Raw genomic sequence first — 14,960 nt, 5'->3', positions numbered from 1 at the left:
CGTATATCAATTCTATTCAAGTTTCATTTTTCTTTTTTTTCGATTATTAGGAGATCACGTAATTACTAATATACAAATGATACATTATCACCAAGAGTTTCTTTCTCTTACACAGAATAAATATTGCGCATTATAGCAGGTTTTTCAAGAATGACGCAATCGAGCCGTGCTTAAGTTTTTTTTTTTTTAATCATAGTTATTATTATCGTTAATATCCATATAATTATCGATAACTACAGTAAAACACAAAACAAAAAAGGTAGTAGTGGGTATCTGTACATTCTCCTTAAACGATTAACGTAAACACTTTTTTGCATACCTGTCTACAAATAGGAAGAAACTAAATCATAATATTCACAGATATTTTACAAGATAGACGAGGCGCGACAGCGGACGCACGTGTCGCGCAACAATGTGGTGCAAGAAACGTATCCTCGTGCATTCACTACGCTGACACGACAGGCTGCAGAAAAGTAGAAACCGAATAAAACGGAAGAACACGCGGCGTTTTCCGTTGCAGAAACAAACGACACGTCGCGCGACACGTGCGCACGCTCGCGCCTTATTATACTTATTCATAGCTATAATATATACGCCTTTCTTTTTCCTTTTTATCACTTCGCTTGCTCAATTATACTTCTACACTGTACATATCCACAACGCATCTTTTACACTGTACATACACACGCTCCGCGAGTATTCGCGCTGCCTTAAGGTAATTATGTCCCGGGGATAGACAGAACAGGAGCGACAGCACTTGGATGTGGCGTGCGTTCGATGCTCAGAATAAAATTAACAAATTTATTGCATCAGCATATTCGCACGATCGATTCGCTCGTTTGAAGCTCGCTCAAGAGAGACTTGCTGAAAGAAACATTCATCTCTATCGAGTACGGATGCGTTGCGAAGCTCATTAAAGAAGAAAGAAAAAGATAAGTGCCGCAATTTTTCTGCCACAGATTGAACATTGTGATTGATTAAACATTGTGACATTGTGAGTGATTAAAATAAGAAACATTGGATGTTTCGTTCAGAGGGAGTAGATGAAACGCGTCTCATCGTGGTGAAAAATAGTCGTCGAATTGTTACCACTGAACGGCAAAACTCTAAAATACAGTCGCATGTGTTACGTCCATCCCCAATAGTTCCGCATAAGATTACTCTTCTAGAGGCATGCGTTCTACGCGCAGCAGCATAATATTGTAAGTAGGTAAGTTACTTCTTAATTTACCTAAAATGTTTTTTTTCACGGCTTGGTGTGATATTATGTAACTTCTGGTCTATACACATAAGCGCATTTTATTATCTCGGACACGAATGCTAAAGAGTCTATGAGTCGTCGTCGCGTGACAGAGTCGGAACGTGACGAGGGATGGGGTGTAATAGGATGGAAGTGTGTGTAAAATGGGGCGGCGTCAGTGGTCAATGAGATCGATCATACTATTTTTTTTTTTCAGTATGACAAATAAGCCCCATTTGTTCTTAAATATGCGAATTGGTACGCCCTCCTATATATAGCTAGCCTGCTGTAATAACGTTAATAATAATTAATAGCAGCGGTAATAGTGGTAGTAGAGTAGTGGTAGTAATAGTAGTAGTAATAGTAGTAGTAGTAGTAGTAGTAGTAGTAGTAGTAGAATAGTGGTAATAGTATAGTAGTAATAGTAGCGATAGCATTGGTAATAGTAGTCGTAATAATAATCGTAATAATATTAATTATAATAATAGTAATCATAACTGTAATAAAATATTGGTGATATTCATGCTGATTGTAATAATCATAATAATGAAGGCTCAGAATTAGAATATTCTATAATCTTTTTGCAAGGTGTACGATGTATGCGCTCTAACGATATAATAATAATAATAATAATAATAATAATAATAATTCATAATATTTTACAGCCTGCTATGCAAAATTATGATACACTAGGGGCAAGTCCTACTCGGTGCAGCCCACTTTTCTCGTATTTATGTTAAAGGTCTAGCAATTATGATTTACATCCTAGTTCGACACGAGCGACGGTGGCGGCAGAAACAGGGGTAGCAGCAACTATATCTCGTTACAATAATATAATACATAGTTATTTATATAGAGCAGTATCATACAAAAAACACATCACATACCTCACAGAGCATTAGTCGATCATTCTTATATTGTTTTACTTTTGTTTTCTGCCTCGTAACGCAGTTATGTATCGTTAAATAATTAAAATCACAGTAGTTATGCCCTCGCTGGCTTGCTTATAATTTATACAGTTTTATCATTAACGTTCAAGCCTTACTTAAAATAGCTCGTGTGTAATGATGTAGGGCTTACGTTACTTCGTCCTATTTTTTTATTTACGGATTTGACTGTCCATCTAGAGCAACGGTTATTTAACTGTATGTTTTTTTTTTTCCTCTACGAGAAGAACGAACGTGAATAGTTTCGTGGACTGTGATCGCGAGTGATGAATCGGAGGTCTCGTCTGAAGGCTGTGGGGTTGTGCCCCTGACCTGCTTGTCAGAAAGACCAAGAGTGATGTCGGTCGATCCCACAAACGCTGTCAGTAATCGACGCGAGTTACAAGTCGTTCGGAAAAAAGGAAAAACGAGCTTGCTTGCGCTCGAATTCGTCGGAAGGGAGGCACGCGCGATGATACCGACGTATTAACCGTGCTAGCCTCTCTCCATCGCACAACCTCGTGCCTCGCTTTAGGCCTACGATCTAAGATCGGCGTAGCGTTGGGTTCCATTTGATTGTCACTGATACGACTCCGGATAAAGGAGCTCTCCTTTGTTTCGAACGCATCTCTTCTCTCTTTCTCTCTCTCTCTCTCTTTCTCCCTCTGCTTCCCATATTCGTTTGTTTTCTTCCTTTCTTTTGCACAATTTTACATGCGCGTCACACGGACACTCCTAAGGCTTCATGCCATGTGCGAAGTGTCCCACAGTGTGTAAGAACACGGATGACAGATCGTATAATCCAGTAGGTGGTCACTGATCGTCCTCAGACCGTAGCAATGACGATTAGTAGATGAGCGATCTTTGCGACACGATGAAGTAGATCGGGTGCGATTCTTGCCAAACTCTCATTCGCAAAATCGCAAGACGGGAAAATGTGAACTACATACGCCGGCTAAAAGGCAAATAAATTCGTATCGTTATACCTCAATTGCGAAAACGAATTATACCGAGGGAAATAAACGCGACATAACCAAACGAGAGATCTACAGCGTGCGATATAATCATTTTGCCTTACCTGTTGCGAGCCCGGTGCAGCGATATTAACAATTCCAGCAGCTTGCTTTTGTTGAAGGTACATGATGAAGCCTGTTTGAAGATTTTTGCTTTGTTGTAACACATCTACTTCGTCGCGGCCGCAAGGAAGCGCCAACAGCATGCAATGTTCATTGTCAGTCTGGAAGGTATCGAACGGTAATGTGTTAAACAACAATTCAATCTCTTTGTAATTGTTGATTTCCATATGATGTATAATACAGTGTAACACCACAGTAACAATTAGCTTGATTCTCAACTCCATTTATAATGCACAATGTATATAATTTCTTCATTAGGTAAGCCACAATACTATAGTACGATACAAACAAAAAAAACTGCGATACGTACCTGCATCTTTCTTGCTACACCCTCTACTTGGGTTTGTTCCAATCTCATTCTCTGGGCTATCCTCAACGGTGGAGTGGATCCGTCGCTGTTGCACGGCAGACTGTCTCTGGCTACATTAGGATTGCCGAAGACAAAGTGCATCTGTACCGCGGCTTGGTCGTTTTTAAGAGCTAACAGACCCTGCCACATAACCGGATAACGTTGTAGCAGCATCTGAAAGGAGTCCGCTTGCGGGGGCACCTGAGACGCGTGCGGTGGTGTGACAACCTGATGTTTCCTAGATCTGTCTGGAGTGATCGCTCGGTCGGTCGGTGCCTCGCTGGCGGTCATGGGATACTGAGAACGTAGGTGCGCGGGCGGTGGATCGTAATACGTTGTTCTGGCGCCAGCTGGTGCACCAGGTAGCGACGGGTTACTCCCTGCGTTGTACTGCGGCGGAGGTTGTAATCTCATCCCTCCGTGTAACATATAAACTTGAGCAACTTGTGGACTATCGGTGGTACGTTCTTGCGGTGTTCTCGTCGCGCGTCTCAGCTCCAAAGGAGGACTGTGATTGTCCTCAATGCCGCCTTCAAGCTTGGGGTCTAGAGGTAAGTGCGGAGATCTTGTTCCTGGAATGTGATAAGCTATGCGAGGCGTTACCAGTGCTTCCTGCGCACGCAGATACTGATACTGAAACATGTAATGAGGTGTCAATTCTCCACCACGGGCCAGCCCTCCGTAGTGGTTAACAACATCACCCTGTGGAAGAAACAAAGTTGTCTCTTAAGTGATTTACATCGAGACACGATTCACGCGTTAATTTCCTAACTACTCGCAGGTTACATCAAGGTTACATCGTTATATCTTTAAAATTGTGTATTTCACGCCAGCATAAATATGTTTAATGTCGAAAAGCTCGCAATTCGCGATCCTTTCTGTGAGACATACACATGTACGAGTACTTTATCGTGAATACATTATACACACATATTACAAGAACGTTGGATTAAGGTATTACTACTGTACCTGAGAGGCATTGGTATGATGATGAGCAGGTGGAGGCAGTGGAGGACTCTGAGATCGATGTGGGGGAACAAGACTATACTGACTTCCTGGTGGAGTAGCACCCGCACTGCCGTGCTAATGAAAAACAAATGAGGACTCAAACAAACAATCTTGATATATCGTCAACCTGATAAGTTTTATTCCTCGACAACAGGATCGCTCGATATCTGTGTGCAAGGGGATAACAGTAAAAATGAAACACAATGCTTACCAGTGGGGCTTCGTACGGCGGCATCGGCACACTACGAGGTTGCGTACTCGCAGTCGGTACCATGATGCAACCAGACATTGGTACTTCCATCTTCTGCGGTTCCATCGTTCCAGCGGTCTGATAAATAGAAAAAAAAAAAAAATATTAAAAAAATATCAGTGGAGGCTCATTGCCAACTATCGATGTTGAACATCCACGAAGCACAACATCTAAAGAAACGTCGTGAGAAAAGTCAAACGTACAGCTTTCGGTGTTCCCGAAGGTCGACCGCAGCTCACGCCGCCTGAAATCGACTGCGGGTTCACGAGGTGTGGTTGCGTCACGGAACTCGCTACCGTGCCGGTGACCATCGTAGGAACTACAGCCTGCAATAAGTGAGTCTTTGGATTGAGCGGATGCGGCTGTCCGTTGATGCCCTTGAGAGTGGTTGCTTGCGAAACCGGTTGATGAATCCTCGGCGCCGGAGCGACGAGGTTCACGTTGACCGAGTGCAACGGCAACTTCTGCGGCATGTTCACGATCGTCGACGTCTGCTGCTTCGCAGCTTGCAGCAAATGCTGCTTAGGATTAGGCGGTGCTCCGGTGTTGTTAAGCACAGGGGACATCGGTTGACCTTGTTTTCCATTAGCGGCCGCCAATTGCGCTGTCTGTTTCGCGCGCGGGCTCAGGCTGGGCGACACTACTCTGCTGGGTGGTATTTGCAGATTCAGACCCTGCTGTATCGTTTGAGCAGGCGGTTTGACAATGTTTTGAACTATCGTTTGGCTGGGTACGATCGGAGCCACCGGTTTTGTGATAACGACCTGCTGCTGCTGCTGCTGCTGCTGCTGCTGCTGCTGTTGTTGTTGTTGTTGTTGTTTCTGCTGCTGCTGTTGCTGCTGCTGTTGTTGCTGCTGCTGCTGCTGTTGTTGTTGCTGCTGCTGCTGCTGTTGTTGCTGCTGCTGCTGCTGAGTCACCAGCTTGCTGGCGTTCAGCATGTGCGCTTTGAAACTCGTAGGTTTCGCCTGCGAAGAACAGGTGAGCACCGTTGGTGCAGCTGTAATAGTCGGTGCGGTCACCACGGTGGTGATCGTCGTGCACGCTGTCGAGGATTGCGCGACGCTGATAGTCGAGGTGACCTGTACCGCTGGCGACTGTGGTTTCGTGATTACGCTGGTTTGCGGTTGGACCTGCTGCTGTATCTGATGAATTTGCTGTTGGATAGGTGCCGGCGTGGGCGGCGGCTGTTGACAAGGTGTGTGTTCCAGAATGACTTCCTTTTTCGGCTCCGGCGGGACCAACATGTTGCTCTCGGTGGGGGGTGCTTTCGTTCGTGGTGTCTCATTATTCGGGCTAGCGCTGATCGTAGCCACGCTGTTCCGCGGCTCGCACTGCGTTCTGTTGGTGGTCTGCGACTGGCCAGTGGACACTGGTATATATTGACCTTCTTCGGATTCCCTCATCGGTATGAGGTCACCCGTGACCGGATCTATCAACGTCATCGGCTCCAGCGAGACCCTCTTCTGCGGCGGTGTTGGAGTGACTGGTGGAGCTGGTTCTTCCGTTTTCGCGCTTTCCGGTTCGGCCAATTTGACCTCTTCCTTCACCGGAGTCTCTTCACGCGGTGATGCCGCTATCGTCGTCGTCGTCGTCGTCGTCGTCGTCGTCGTCGTCGTTGCCACCGTTGTCGCCGTTGCTGCCGTCACCGTCACCGCCGCCGCCGTCGTCGTCGTCGCGGGTGCTTCCTTCGTCTTCTCCTCCCCGCTGTCATCGTTGTTCTCAGACGTCCGTCTCGCCGCTTTGCGGCCGCCTCTGGATGATTTGCGGAGTTCCATTAGCAGTATCGTCGGCCGCTGCGCCGTCTGTACATTACGCGGCGAGTTGTGACGAGTACTTCGTCTGGTGGCGTGAACGTTCCCGGTGGTAGCGCCGGCCAGGCCCTTGTTTACGGGTGAACCGCGGACAACATCCTCGATGACATCGTCGACCGTGTTCCGACTGCCGTCTCTCTCCGCCAATCTTCTGGACTTTCTCGTGTTGGCAGCCGGGGAGACGAACTCCTCCGGTGGTACCTCCTTCACTGCGGCCACAGGTGTTGCCGGCTGCGCGTTCGGCCCGGTCACGTTCGGCCCGGGAGACTTGATGGTGAGAATCAAGCGCGGACGACCGGCGTTGTCCTCCTCGCTGTCGTCGTGAAACTCGTAAACATCGGCCGGCAACTTGTTCTTCTCGACGTGATGCTTGCTACCTCTGGGGCTTCTGCCGCCGCGTCTGTGCGAGACCGCGGCGGCAGCAGCAGCGTTCCTGCCACCTCGCCTGGTAGTGACTCCGCCGCGGCAGCCGCGCCTGCTCTTCGTCCTGCCGCGACGACTCCGTGTGGACTCGTTCTCGCACGTCTCCACGCCCTCGTCGTGGTCGTCAGTGGACGCGAAGCCCTTCTTGCTCTCATTTTCCGTCGCCTCTCCGTCGAACCAGTCCGACTCGTTCTTGCTGGTGTCGTGCGAGTCGCTGTTGGCATTCTCAGTCGGTTGCGCACCCTCGTCAGCGTCGTTCCCCTCGCCGTCGCACAGCGCGTCCACCTTCTTGATGACGCTCTCGATGTTTACCTCCTTCGCGGACCAGTAGTCGCTGTCTTCCTTGCTGTCGGTCGCGTCCTCCTTGGGGTCGATCGCGAGGGGATCCGTGCTCGGCTCCTTCAACGGGTCCTCCGCCGATTCTTCGCCGTCCAGCTCCGCGTCGTCGTTCTCCTTCGCGGTGTCCTCTTCTTTAATATCGCTGACAGGCTCCGTTTTTATGGGAACCTGCGCCTCCAGCTTCGGTACGATCGTGTCGGCGACTTCGACCTTGGGAACGCAAGGCGCCATTTCCGTCTTGATTATCTCTTGCTTCTCCTGCTTGGGGGGCTTCACGTTGTCCTCCATGCACGGCTGATTCAACGGCTGCTTTTCAAATTCTATGTTGTACTTGGCCTCTTCCATCGTGTCCTCCTCTTTCACATCGACAGGTTCTTGCTTGATGGGCTCATCGTCGATGGGCTGCGTCGGTTGCACGGGTGGTGTGAGCTGCATCGGCTGAGCGGTCTGACCGATCTGCGCCTCAGCGTCCAATTCCAGTTGCTGAGCTTGCGTGATGCGCGACTCCATGCACTCGGGTGTAGCTTGCTCGTTGGTCGGCGACGTCGACACGGTAGATATCGACGGCACTACCCTGGCTATGATCGTCTGTGACACAGTGGACACGAGAGATACGTGAGACTTGACCAACTGGCTCTGCGAGCCAGGCGACTGTCTTGAACAAGAAAGAGGCAAAGACGTCTGCGAGATGACACACTTCTCGTTAGGTAACGGCGCATTCGGCGTGTTCTGCGTCACTTGCTGGGATACGATGGGTACCACGGTCTTGATCAGCGGTTGGTTCGGAGAGGAGACAGTTGGTGGGCCCAGAGTGTGCACAGGCTTGTGGCACAAGTGCGACTGGCCATGAGCGACGATTACGGGACTGGGTGTGGATGAGCGAGGTACATGCGTAGTTAGAAGTTGAAGATTCGACAATTCTTGCTTCTGTCTCGGCGACAGTAGGTTGCTGTCCGTTGTAATAGAGACGGGGATCTGCTTCTGAGTTCTCGACGACAACATATAACTGTCAGTGACGCAAGCCGGTTTGCCGAACACTGGGCTGGACGTGCTGGCGTTGATCTCGATTTTCGCCGTCTCCGGTATATATGTGGGTGGCTGGTTCGGTGACGGGACCTTGGGCGACGTGGATGCTTTGTTGGTAGACTCCGGTATAACAGCGGGCGACAGTTTCGGTTCTTCCAATCGTTGCGGCGGCTCGTTCGGGTTGACCGGCAGCAACGTCTCTATGACGGACTTGCCGCTCAGGGTGGAGTCCCGCGAATTCTTGCATACCTGCATACCAGGCGCCAAAGGTGACACCGGCATGAAAGGCCGCGACGGGATATTGAGGGTCAACGGCGGCAGGCCACCGCGAGGGTATCCAGACGCGGGCGCAAGCATTCCCGAGGCGTGCTGAATCACCGGCTGTTGCGTCGCCGCGGTCGAGTAAATGTGCTGCAACGGCGTTTCCAGTCTCTGAGCGGATATGGGCACGCACACCGCGATCCTCGTGGTCGGTGGCGATGGTTTGCTCACGTTAGGCACGTGGGGACTCAACGTAGGGTTTCGCGACCATTGGCCGTTCGGCGAGAGCGGCTGGGAGACACGCGGCTGTGACAGCTGCGACGGCACCAGAGGTGGTATCCTCGACGGCCCTAACTGCGTTGGTAACGGTGACGTCGTATTGGTGGTGGAGGATGACGACGAGGATGACACCGTCACGACGTTCTGCGTCTTGGGTGAAGCCTGTCGCATCGACGGCACCATCTGAGACTGCGGCGACACAGGGAGTCTTTGGTACAGAGGCTGCACCGTCGTGATCGGCGATGGTCGAGGACTCGTGGCGGACAGCTTCGGCACCTCGCTCGTGATCGGTACACTACACGGTCCGAGCATAGGTTGCTTGTACTGAGACGGTGGATGCAACGGGGATTCTTGGTCGCCAGCTTGAGACACTGGTGGTCTCTCTGGGCTGGCGGCCATGTCCGCTCCCGTGTCGGCGGTGGTTTCCACTTGGACAGCCCTGACAGGCTCGCGAGGCTTGTGCTCATTCAGACTCCACGAATGAGCGATCACTGAACTCGGTGGTGGTGGTGGTGGTGGTGGTGGTGGGGGTGGTGGTGGTGGTGGTGGTGGTGGTGGACTCTGCGGCTTTGTAACCGCAACTGGTGGTAGCCGCATCTCGATTGGCTTCTCGGGAGCGGTTAAGACGGGCGTCATATTCAAAGTCTTCGTAGGGGATTTGTAGAAGGACGGTATATCTGGCGTCTTGGGCGGTTGCGTGAGGTCGAACGTTTCGTAATTCGGGTCCTCCTGGTCGGTGTCCGTGTCGATCTGAAGGTCGTGCTCGCTCTGAGGCGTGTCCGGCTTCAGGTCCGCGTCGCCTTCTCCAGTCGAGGCGTTCAGACTCTCGACGGCCTGCTGCATTTCATCGACGTCCTCTTGAGGTGCCTCGGCTGCAGGTCCAGTGACCCCGTCTGCCTCGGCTTCCTCTTCCTCGCCCTCGTAAGAGAAGTCCTCGGTCGAAGCACCGAAGGTTTCCTCAAGCAACGCGGCAACCGCATCCTCCGTTTCCTCTTGCGATATCGCCACTCGTGGCTTGTCCTCGTTCTGCGTCGGTGGTATTGTCGGCACCGACACCTCCGGCTCCTCCCTGCCGCTGCGAGACTGACTACTGTCCCTCTCGTCGGGCTCTGAGATGCTCTTCACGGCGTTCTCGTGGATGGTCTCGTCGATTTCGATCCCGAAGCCGGGTATAAGTTTGTCCTTCTTCTTCTCGAGCTTGGGAGTTTGAATACTACTGCTCACGACCGGCGGAGTGATCGACGATGCAGTCGATACGTTCGAGGTCGCCTTGGGTATTGGACTTAGCAATGCTTCTCTAGGCGTAGGCAAGGTGGGCGACACTGTCTTAGATATTAACGGACTGCTCGCTCGCGGTGGACTAGGCTCGGCGCCCAAATAAGGCAACTCGCCGCTCTTCTCGTGCTGGTGATGGTGGTGGTGATGGTGATGGTGATGGTAATCCTTCCGACTACGCTCCTCCTTGGATCTCTTCCGCTTCTTCTTCTTCTCCTTCACTTTCTCCGGCGCGGTCGAAGGTGTGGACGGCTCGATACTGTCATTGTCATCGGTGAATCGGAAAACGTCATGATCGTTGGGCTCGTTGCACGCGGCAGCGGCTTTCGGAGAACTTGGCATGCCCAAGAGTTTCGCTTCGATCTCACGGCCAGCCTCAGCCAGGTCGACGCTGTTCTCGTCCTCCGGCTGATGGCGCCGCTGCTTCTTCTCCGTCTTCCGTCTCATTCTGTCCATGTCGAGCGAGCTGCGGCCACCGTCGCTGTCCGATGCGTAAACGCTGTTCTCCGACGTCATATTACCGAATCTGTTGAAGAACGTGTTAGATGGGCCATCGTCAACGTCGTCTGAGAGTGGACCGAAGATGTCTTCCATACGTTGGGAGTCCCTCGCTTCTTGCCGATTGAGCCTTTTCCGTCTCGCCTTGGCCTTGTCCTCTCCGTTTCGATCCCGTCTCTTGTCCTTCTTGCTACGTTGCTTTTTGTCCACGCGTAGTCTCTCCTCGGAATTCTCCAAAGACGTCGCGACGACAATGCTCGTGGTGGAGGTAGCGTTCGCGGCAGGCTCCGCGCCGTGATTCGGCCGGCAATCAGTCGGAGTCGCGATGACATTGGTTTTGCTTTTATGCTCTGTATTGTCTGTCGGCTCGACTGTCTTCAGACTGTTCTCATGCGAGATGCTGTTCTTCTGACGTTTCTGCTTCTTCTTGTGCGACTTCTTCCGCGAGTCTCTCTCGTGATTGATCACCTCTATTATCGGATGATTCCTGCGGAATCCAATCGAGATTTTCTCATCCTCGTCGGAGGTACGGGGTTCTTCTTTAATGGTGGCGTGCACGCTGTTAACGATGACGCTCGAGACCTCCAGCCGATTCTGCTTCTCTTCGGTATCGGCAAAGCCGAGATCAACGTCACTCTCTAGGAATCTCTCTGATTTCACGACCGCCTTGCGAACCTTGTTGTTAAACGGCTCCTCCTCTTCGCTGGTGTCCGAGTGGATCCGCGACCGCGAGCCTTTCCTGGAGAGAGACTTGGTTCTCGTAGAGTCCGATTCGGAAGTGGCTTCGTCTTCGGTCAGAGCTTTGCTGCTCACCGAGTCACCATCCCACGAAGTGCTCTGTTTCTTCTCCTCCCGTCTCGCGCGACTCTGCTTCAGCTGCGAGAATTTGTCCTTCAGACGTACCTGACGCTTCTCCTCTTCCAACTTCTGCATGTTCTTCGTCGAACGAGCCTTCACCTTGTCGTACATACTGATGTAGGCTGGTTCGTCGTCAACGATATCGAAGATGGAGTGCTTCTTCGGCTCGTCGCTGTCCGTGTCCGTAGCCGACGGATGCCTCGCCACTTGTATCTCGTGAGTAGACAGCGGGCCGTCGTCCACGTCACTGTGTTGGTTCAATGTAGATTGCTGCTGTGGATGATGTTGCGAGTCTCTCGCGTGATTCGAGCTCAATGACGCTTGCTCGTTCGATGAGCTCGAGTCGACGCTTTTGGGTAGCTCCAGCCTCGACAGGAACTCCTTCTCGGGTTCATGCGAGACTCTCGGGCTGCGTTCCCTCGACTCCTTTTCCGAACTCCGGTTCTTCTTCACCTTCTGCTTCTCCTTACCGTTGTCCCTCGAATTACTCTCCCGGACCGATTCGTTGTGTCCTGTGCCGCCGTCTCTGCTGTCCTGCAGCGTCGCGCCGCTACTCTCTTTGCTGTCGCGGCTCTCCCTACTCTCCCGACTAGAACGATGCGAGTCGTTGCGGTGTTTGCGATCCTCCGACCTCCGGCTGTTCTGCCGAGATCGATCCTTGCTGTCGCGTCGGTGGTCCGAGATCTTCATACGCTTCGTGTCCTCCTCGGGTCCGTCCTGTGACGAACATCTACGTTTAATGGACACCGGCGCAGGCGTAATTTGACCCTGAGACTGAGACGTGACGGAAGGATGCACGTGATTTTCGGTGGGCTGTTGCAGAGAGAGTTGACGCCTGTTGTCGTCGCGCTCCCTCTTGTCCTTATCTTTGTCCTTGTCCTTGTCCTCGCGATCCCGCCTTTTTTCACGTTCGGCCTTCTCCTTGTCCCGCCTTTCTTGATCCTCGCGCTCTTTGCGCTTTTCTCTTTCGTGTTTCTCCTTCTCGAGACGCTCACGCTCTTCCTTCTCCCGTTTCTCCTTCTCCATTTTCTCCCGTTCTTCCTTCTCCTTCTCCTTCCGTCGCTCCCGTTCAAGCCTCTCCTTCTCCTCCCGTTCTCGCTTCCTCTCTCGCTCAAGACGCTCCTTCTCTTCTCTCCTCCTCTCCCGCTCTAACCTGTCGCGTTCTTCTTTCTCCCTTCTCTCCTGCTCCTCCCGTTCCCTCCTGAGACGCTCCTTCTCCTGCTTCTCGCGCTCCAAACGGATTTTCTCCAATTCTTTCCTCTCGCGCTCTTCCCTCTCCTCACGTTCTTTCCTCTCGCGCTCTCTCCTCTCACGCTCCTCGCGTTCCCTTCGCTCCTGCCGTTCTTTCTCCTCTCGTTCTCTCCTCTCGCGATCGACACGTTCTTTCTCGCGCCTCTCCTTCTCCTTGAGTTCATTCTCTTCCTTCTCTTTCCTCTCGCGTTCTCTTTCCTCCCGTTCTCTCCTGTCCTTCTCCTGTCGTTCTTTGTCCAATCTCTCCCTTTCTCGCCTCTCTTCGTCCTTCTCTCGCTTCTCACGTTCTTCCCGTTCTTTTCGCTCCTGGCGATCGCGATCTTCCTTGTCCCTCCTATCTTGCCGGTCACGATCCTCCTTGTCCCTTCTTTCTTTCTCCTCCCGTTCTTTTCGTTCGTACCTCAATTCTTTGTTATCTTTAAAGTCCTTGCTATGATTATCCGTCTCACCGATATCATTAACGACGACGTTCGAGCTTTCTCTCTCGTCTCTCTCCTTGCGACTTCTCTCAACGTCAGTTTCCTCTTTTCGCGATCTCCTCTGACAATCCTTCCCTTTGCTGTGCTTGGACTCTCTATTATCCTTACTGTCGCGAGAGTCTCTACTCTCCCGACTGCTAGCGCTGCTCTCCTTCCTCAAACGAGAACGAGGCAAATCTGTGGAAGATGTGGATAATGACGATGAAGAGGAAGAGTTAGATGAGGATGTTATGGAAGACGGTGGAGCTATCGAACTGGTAGTAGTCGTGGGTGGTGTCGTACCTATCACGGATGTCGTTGTCGTCGCCGCTGACGAGGTTACCGTACTCGATGTCGTAACAGGTACCGCCGTTGTCGTAACTGCAGTCGTGAAGAAGGCGTCCGTCGACGACGTCGACGTCGTTGACGCCGTAGGCGAAGCGGTGCTTCCAGAAATGCTCAATCCCCGATGCGTCGAGGCTCCGAGGCTGTGAATACTACCTACGCTACCGTTGCTGCTTAGAAGACTATTGTTACCGCTACCGGCTACCGTTCCGCTACCAAGACCGATTGGTAGAGAAACCGGTGGTAATTCGGGACTAACTGTCTTGATAGATGTACCGGGTGTGATCGGCGTCGCCGGTGTTGGGTGTATACAGTTATGCTGCGCTATCCGCGGGTCGGTCTTCATCACCGACGTGACCATGGTCGTCGTCGTCGGGGTCAGGCTTGTGGATAACGTGTTGACGCCGACCATATTAGTAATCGACGTGCCACTACTGCTTAGCTGTACCGGCGGATGACTAGGAAACGGATACTGTAGGCAAACTTTGCTGGCACAGCTACTGCTAGTGGTGAGGCCAGCGGTGCTACCGATCATCGAGACCGATCCGATGCCGATAATACCGGTGAACTCCCGCGGTTCGTACTTTTCACTATAGTTCTCCAGTCGTTTCGAGTCCTCGTCGAACACGCTCCTTTTCGCAAGGACCGACTTGAGGATGTCGGAAGGTTGCACTTCGTGCAAAGCCATGTCGAGCAATTTATGCCGAAACTTGAATCGCTCCGAGGTGCTCGCGTCGAGCTTCGCCAGAGCGTCGCCACCGACGGCGCTCAACGCTCTCGAACCGGACCACTTCTCGTACTTTTCATCCAGAGAGCGTATCCTCTCCTCCAGACTAGGTGACTGTGGTGCCGTCTCACTGTCGGAACTGGTCGGGCTCGAACTGGGATGTCTGGGAGGCGGCGAAGCCGGTGGTTGCGGAGCGGTACGTGGGCCGGGCGCCGTGGTGAAGCTGGTGCACGGTGGACTAGCAACTTTCGCGAGACTGGCACCGCTCGATCGAGACCCACTGCCGTTGTTGTTATTGCTACTGCTCGTGTTGTTGTTGTTGTTGTTCAACATTTGAGCCGCGAACCTCGGCAAAGGCAGCGACAGCGGTCCCTCGTGGCTCCTCTCTCTAAATCGTCTCGGTTCGCTGGGTACCAAGTTCTCCGGTCGTTCGTCAACGAGAGGGGTGCCTGGTCGAGATCCATCATGATGCTCGTGATGCCTGGAAACATTGCTGCTTA

General features: G+C 51.8%; 1 protein-coding gene across 4 annotated transcripts in view; it reads right to left on the bottom strand.

Annotated features, from left to right (window-relative positions):
* Positions 1-1,441: 1,441 nt before the first annotated feature.
* LOC105186607 (protein split ends) overlaps positions 1,442-14,960 on the bottom strand; it is a 76,531-nt gene continuing 63,012 nt past the window's right edge. For 3 of the 4 annotated variants that reach the window (XM_025298515.1, XM_025298514.1, XM_025298523.1), the window contains exons 9-14: positions 5,113-14,953; positions 4,871-4,987; positions 4,621-4,734; positions 3,613-4,353; positions 3,245-3,403; positions 1,442-3,121 (exon numbers count right to left, since the gene is read on the bottom strand). In XM_025298515.1, coding sequence (XP_025154300.1) covers positions 2,993-3,121; positions 3,245-3,403; positions 3,613-4,353; positions 4,621-4,734; positions 4,871-4,987; positions 5,113-14,953 — 11,101 coding nt within the window. In that variant the 3' untranslated portion in view covers positions 1,442-2,992. The remainder of the gene's footprint in view (positions 3,122-3,244; positions 3,404-3,612; positions 4,354-4,620; positions 4,735-4,870; positions 4,988-5,112; positions 14,954-14,960) is intronic. The other variant, XM_025298520.1, reaches the window with a different exon arrangement.

The sequence above is a fragment of the Harpegnathos saltator genome, unplaced genomic scaffold, assembly GCF_003227715.2.
Source record: "Harpegnathos saltator strain DR-91 unplaced genomic scaffold, Hsal_v8.6 scaffold101, whole genome shotgun sequence".
In the NCBI taxonomy this organism is placed as follows: domain Eukaryota; kingdom Metazoa; phylum Arthropoda; class Insecta; order Hymenoptera; family Formicidae; genus Harpegnathos; species Harpegnathos saltator.
The sequence above is the reverse complement of the archived record's forward strand: the minus strand, read 5'-3'. Positions and strand labels throughout refer to the sequence as shown.